The sequence below is a fragment of the Thermobia domestica genome, chromosome 18, assembly GCF_964235325.1.
Source record: "Thermobia domestica chromosome 18, izTheDome1.hap1.1, whole genome shotgun sequence".
Classification (NCBI taxonomy): domain Eukaryota; kingdom Metazoa; phylum Arthropoda; class Insecta; order Zygentoma; family Lepismatidae; genus Thermobia; species Thermobia domestica.
This window is the reverse complement of record NC_137471.1, coordinates 40,469,575-40,476,156: the sequence shown is the minus strand read 5'-3', so window position 1 is coordinate 40,476,156 and position 6,582 is coordinate 40,469,575. Positions and strand designations below refer to the sequence as shown.

Sequence of the window (6,582 nt, the reverse complement as noted above, 5' to 3'; positions counted from 1 at the left end):
TTAACCCTTTCACAGAGGAAGTCGACTTTTGTCGACAAAACCAAATTTCCTTAACATGCGAATGTCGACTATAGTCGACGTGTTAAAATTTGTTTGTCCGTATCTTGGCTTTGTCGAGAGTAGTCGCCAAAGTTGTACCGTTCATTTTTTTTGTGTGTTCTATTGTTTTCGATAAACAATAGAAATCACACAGAAAACCTTTGGCGATTACAATCGACAAAACCAAGATACAGACAAATTTTAACACGTCTACTATAATCGACATTTGCAGGTTAGGGAAATTTTTTCCGTCGCCTTCCACAGTGAAAGGGTTAACGTGGTATCCCCAGCAGAGTTGGCGTGGGTCAATGAAAACTTGACCCACGACCTACTGACCCTTCACCCACGGTGACCCACCACCCACCATGACCCACTGTAACCCACCATGACCCACCACCCATGGTGACCCACTCTGACACACCACCCACCATGACCCACTGTGACCCACCACCCATGGTGACCCACTCTGACCCACCACCCACCGTGACCCACTCTGACCCACCACCCACCGTGACCCACTCTGACCCACCATCCACGGTGACCCACTCTGACCCACCACCCACCATGAAACACTCTCATCCACTTTGACCTCCTACTCTGACTCACCAAAATCCATCGTCATCAACTCTGAACACGATCCCCGGCCTCTTCTGAACTGACTAAAGAGTTTACAGTTGTAATAAAACAAGACTGTGAAATTGTCACTAATCGAAGTTTAAATTTCTAGTCAATCGCTCAAGCACCACTCTGTTACAATAACAGTGGATCTGACCTTTACAATATAAAATGGTAAAGTGTTTGTCAGTAAGGAAATTGAAACAGTTCGAGGTGGGGGGAAATTAGTGTGTGCCTAAAATATACTTGTACGAAGAGAGTATTCTTTCAAGTGTTAATTTCTGAACGCATTCCACAAGAAACTTCTATTCGCAGGAAAATACCCATGTATTTGGTCTAGGAATTAATTCGTGCGGTTGGTACGCACACATTGAAGCTGTAGTACAAACACAAAATACATAAATACCTTAAGAAAAATATTGTCCATCGCTAGCCACCACTTTCGCCCATCTGTCAGTGTTTAGTCCTAACTTGTTTATTTAAATTGTTTAGTTTTGTTTAAAGATGTTTGTTCAATGTAACTTGTTAGCTGTAGAAGAAGAAGAAGAAAGGGTAGTTGCTTGTTGAAACTGTGTATAGCAGCAGTGTGTGTGAGTGAGCTCGTAGCCTATAGCTGCCTCATCGTTGTGTTCAATGTGCATTTTAGTTTAACTCGGGAATTGTAAGAAATATTAACAATATTATTAAATCAAATTATTACAGAACGAACCAGCGTTTGTGTGATACAGTCCATCATAAAGATTTGGTCCTCCTACCCAGATGTTAATACGTGTTTATGTGTTTTATGTGACCTACGTGCTAAGACTTGTGTGTTAACAAGAAAGAAAAAACTGTGTGGGCGACAATGGAAGCTTACAATTCCCGAAAGCGTGTTTTAAAAGGCAAGGTCACTCGTGCTGAAAACTGCATAAACAATATCACAGAACAGGAAGATATTAGTGTAGTTCAGGTCTACAAAAACAAAGTGAGTGAACTGTCACGTGAAACAAATGAGCTTTTGTTGCTAGCCAGTAATTTGTGTGCCGAAGAAGAAATTTATTTGGTGCAAGAAGAAGAGCTTGCTGCTATTGAAGATAGACTTACAAAGCTTAACGTGAAATTAGTGGAAGTGCAGGGTAAATTATCTCACACTTCTTCTAGTGATGTGAATAATCAAAGAAACACAACAGAAATTCGACTTCCAAAATTGCAATTGCCATGCTTTAGCGGGAACTTAAATGATTGGCTTTCGTTTCGTGATTTGTTTATCGCAGCAGTGCATAATAATGAGAAATTGACGGGTGCACAAAAACTCCAGTACTTAAAAACTAGTCTGCAAGGTGAAGCAGCAACACTTATTCAATCTATACAAATAACTGACGATAACTATAAAGAAGCTTGGGACCTGTTAAATTTAAGATATCAAAATAAACGAGAATTAGTCACGTCTATCTTGCGGCGGTTTGTAAGTCAAGGTCAAGTGCAGCAAGAATCAGCTGGCGCGTTGCGTCGGTTGTTGGATACAAGTGTTGAGTGTGTGCGATCGTTATCAGTGTTGGACATAAAAGTAAACGAATGGGATCCTTTGCTTATATTTCACATAACAGAGAAGCTAGACAGTGAAACAAAAAGACAGTGGGAACTTTCATTGTCAGACAGTGAACTACCAACATTTGACCAATTGGTGAAATTCATAGATCATAGGTGTCGCGCATTAGCAAGTAGCACTTCCAATGCAAAATCAATCCCACCCAATGAGTCAAACAAGAGTAATAAAAAATCAACAATAGCGCATCATGCTTCAGCTCAATTTTCGTGTTGCCAGTGCAAAAGCAAAAATCATCCTTTGCATAAATGTGATGACTTTCTTTCGCTGTCAGTTGACGAACGTCATTCTTTAGTGAAAAACAAAGCATTGTGCTTTAATTGTTTACAATCTAATCATAAACTATCCAGTTGCAAATCAGCATCGTGTCGTGAGTGTGGCAAACGTCATCATACTTTACTTCATTTTCCAAATAAACAGAACTCAGGTGTTTCAGTGGGGACTCATTTTTCAAGTGAAACTAATGTGCAACATGCAGTGTTATTACAAACTGCAGTAGTGATGGTGAAGGATTCATATGGTAATTTACAACCTGTGAGAGCCTTGTTAGATTCAGCCAGTGAAAAAAGCTTTGTGTCAGAAAACTGCATACAACGACTCGGTTTACAAAAACAGCCGGTTTATGTACATGTTTCGGGACTGAGTTCCAGTAATGTTGCTCGAGCAAAAGGTGTTGTTAATATTGTGTTTACATCAAGTTATGATGTTAAATCAGAATTTTCTATAGAAGCGTTAGTGTTGCCAAAGGTAACAGGTATGCTACCAAAACGGTATATTCATAAAAGCAAGCAGTGGTCGCATGTTAACAAGTTAACATTAGCAGATCCGAATTTTAATGTTCCTGACAGAATCGATCTGTTATTGGGTGCAGATATTTACCCTCAATTGCTATTGGCGGGTGTGTGTAATGGTGTTAATGGTTCTCCCGTAGCAGTGAATACCAAATTAGGATGGGTGTTGTTTGGTTCTATTGGCGACTACGAAATGCGACGTAAAGAATTCACAGCGTCAACATATCATATCCAGTGCAACAGTGAAAGAATTTTGCAACAATTTTGGGAATTGGAAGATATTCCTACACAAAAAATAATGTCGTCAGAAGAAAAGCAGTGTGAAATTTATTTCGAGAAGACCCATCAAAGAGATGAGACAGGTAGGTTCCATGTGCAGTTACCATTTCGCGACAACAGTGCAAGACTTGGTGAGTCACGTGAAGTGGCAATTAAACGCCTTAAGCAAGTAGAAAGTCGTTTGAAGAAGAGGCCTAAAATGCGTCAATTATATGTAGATTTTATGCACGAGTATGAGGTACTTGGGCATATGGAGATTATTCCAGAAAGTGAAATACTGAAACCAAATAGTGAAGTGTGTTATTTACCTCATCACGCAGTATTGAAAGATTCCAGTTCTACAACAAAACTGAGAGTAGTTTTTGATGGTAGTTGTAAAACTTCATCTAATGTGTCATTGAATGATAAGTTACTTGTCGGACCTAGGTTGCAGTGTGACTTAATTCCATTACTTGTGCGTTTTAGACAACATAATGTGGCATTAACTGCTGATATTGAGAAAATGTATAGACAGGTGAGAATCCAACCAGAACATAGAGACTTCCAGCGAATTGTGTGGCGTGAGAAACCTAATCTTCCGATCAAAGATTACAGGCTTGTAACGGTAACTTATGGTACAGCTTCAGCACCATATTTAGCGGTGAAAAGTTTGCAACAATTAGCGAAATATGAAGAAGAATAATTTCCTCTTGCAGCAGCTGTAGTAATGCAAGACTTTTTTGTTGATGATTTAATCAGTGGTGCCAACTCAGTTAGTGAAGCAAATCAGTTACAAGAACAACTCAGTGCATTATTGCAGAAAGGAGGTTTTGAACTGAGAAAATGGGCGTCCAACAGTCCCAACGTTTTGGATTCCGTACCCTCTCATTTGAAACAAGCGACGAGTAGTTTAGACTTTGATAGTAGTAATTCAGTGAAAACGTTAGGAATTTTGTGGTATCCATCAAATGATGTATTTTCGTATAATGTCAATCTTGTGTCAGTTAAGTCAGTTGTAACTAAGCGTAATATTTTATCAGAAAGTGCAAAAGTGTTCGATCCATTAGGTTTGATTTCTCCAACTACTATTATTGCGAAAATATTATTGCAAGAAATTTGGAAACTAAATTTAGAATGGGACAGTCCAGTTCCTGAATGGATTTTGAGAAAATGGAGGAATTACTACTCAGAGCTTTCTTTATTGAAAAACATCAAAATCAACAGGTGTATCAGTGTCACTCAGGCTACGAGAAGAGAGTTAATAGGATTTTGTGATTCTTCCGAAAAGGCCTATTGTGGAGTGGTGTATATGAAGTCTGTATCTCAAGACGGCCAAGTGAGTGTGAGCATTGTTATGGGAAAAACGAAGGTTGCTCCAATCAAACAAGTGTCCTTGCCCCGATTAGAGCTCTGTGGTGCCTTGCTATTAGCTAAAATGATGAATCTCATATTAAATTCATTACGTTTGGAAGTGCATGATGTAATTGCCTATTCTGACTCTACTGTTGTGTTATCGTGGCTGAATTCGGATTCAAGCAGATGGAAAGTATTTGTCGCGAATCGTGTAGCAAAGATTCAAACTCTTTTGCCATCAGTGAAGTGGCTCAAAGTGGATTCAAAGAATAATCCAGCAGACTGTGGTTCTCGAGGTTTATTACCTTCTTCCTTACTTGCACATCACTTATGGTTCTCAGGCCCAGAGTGGCTCAGAAACCCCATTCTCCCAGAGTGCAATGAATATACAGTGGATTCAAAGTTAGTCAACCAAGAGGAAAGAAAACATATAGTTTCTATGCATGTTCATGTTGATACCTCCATTATTGACAATTGTTCATCGTTGGTGAAACTTGAGCGAACTATTGCATATTGTAAGCGCTTTATTAATAATTGTCGTGTGTCGCAAGGAAACAAGCATACAGGTCCACTTACAGTGACAGAACTTTCTAATGCCTTGATGTGTCTGATAAAGATTGTTCAACAAGGGTCATTTGCATCAGAAATTGAGTACCTGAAAAACGGAAAATCATTACCTTCCAAAAATCGATTGCTTTGCTTGAACCCATTTGTCGATGATAAAGGTATTTTACGTGTGGGAGGTCGACTTAAAAATGCCAATGTTTCAGAAGATCGAAAGCATCCCATTTTACTTCCAAGGGATAGCCATTTAACAGAATTAATTGTGTGGAATGAACACAAATTGTGTTTGCATGGTGGACCAAGACTGGTATTATCTTCTTTACAACAGACATTTTGGATTATAAATGGAAGAGATTTTGTTCGCAAATTACTTCGGAAATGTCTGACATGTCATCGCCATAAAAAGTTATCGGTAGAACAGCTTATGGGAGATTTGCCTGCTTCAAGAGTAAATCCAAGTCGTCCGTTTAGTCGTTCAGGAATAGATTATTGTGGGCCAATTCATCTCAAAGCAATTAAAGGCAGAGGGCGAACAACTTACAAAGCATATGTAGCATTATTTGTATGTTTTACTACTCACGCAATCCATTTAGAAATTGTGAGTGACTGTACAACTGAAGCCTTCTTAGCTGCTCTAAGAAGATTTGTTGCTCGTAGGGGAAAACCAACAGATATATTTAGTGACTGTTCCACAACCTTCGTCAGAGCTAACAAAGAGCTAAAGGATTTTGTTACGTTGCTAAAATCTGATCATCATAATATTAGTGTCACAGATTATCTTAGTAAAGAAGGCATACAGTGGCATTTTAATGTACCTCATGCACCACATTTTGGTGGATTGTGGGAAGCCGGAATCAAATCAGTGAAGTATCATCTGAAAAGAGTAGTAGGCAATGCTGTGTTAAATTTTGAAGAAATGTCAACCGTGTTGTGTCAAATTGAAGCGTGCCTGAATTCACGGCCAATTACCCCTTTGTCTTCAGACCCCAATGATTTGTGTAGCCTAACTCCAGGACATTTTATCATTGGAGCTCCAATGTTGGCAATACCTGAACCAGATTATACAGAAAAGAAACTTAATCGACTGTCAAGATGGCAATTAGTGCAACGACTTCAGCAACACTTCTGAAGAGGTGGAGTGTAGAATATATCTCTATGTTACAACAGCGTCCAAAGTGGTGGAAAAGAAACAACAACGTGAAGGAAGGTGATTTAGTTTTACTTGTGGAAGATAACTTACCTCCTTTAAAATGGAAGTTGGGACGTATTGTAAATATTCATCCTGGAAGCGATAACGTTGTACGTGCAGTGACTGTAAAGACCTCAGATGGAGTTTACAAAAGACCAGTTGTGAAAGTATCCCCATTGCCATTTGAT

At 39.1% G+C, this 6,582-nt stretch overlaps 2 protein-coding genes across 2 annotated transcripts; both read left to right on the top strand.

Moving 5' to 3' along the window:
* The first annotated feature begins 1,498 nt into the window (after positions 1 to 1,498).
* Positions 1,499 to 3,991, top strand: LOC145675071 (uncharacterized). The gene has a single exon (XM_081745439.1). The coding sequence runs from the start codon at positions 1,499 to 1,501 to the stop codon at positions 3,989 to 3,991; it is 2,493 nt and encodes an 830-aa protein (XP_081601565.1).
* Positions 3,992 to 4,015: 24 nt separating this feature from the next.
* Positions 4,016 to 6,334, top strand: LOC145675070 (uncharacterized). The gene has a single exon (XM_081745438.1). It carries the CDS (start codon positions 4,016 to 4,018, stop codon positions 6,332 to 6,334), a length of 2,319 nt encoding a protein of 772 aa, XP_081601564.1.
* The last annotated feature ends 248 nt before the right edge of the window (positions 6,335 to 6,582 follow it).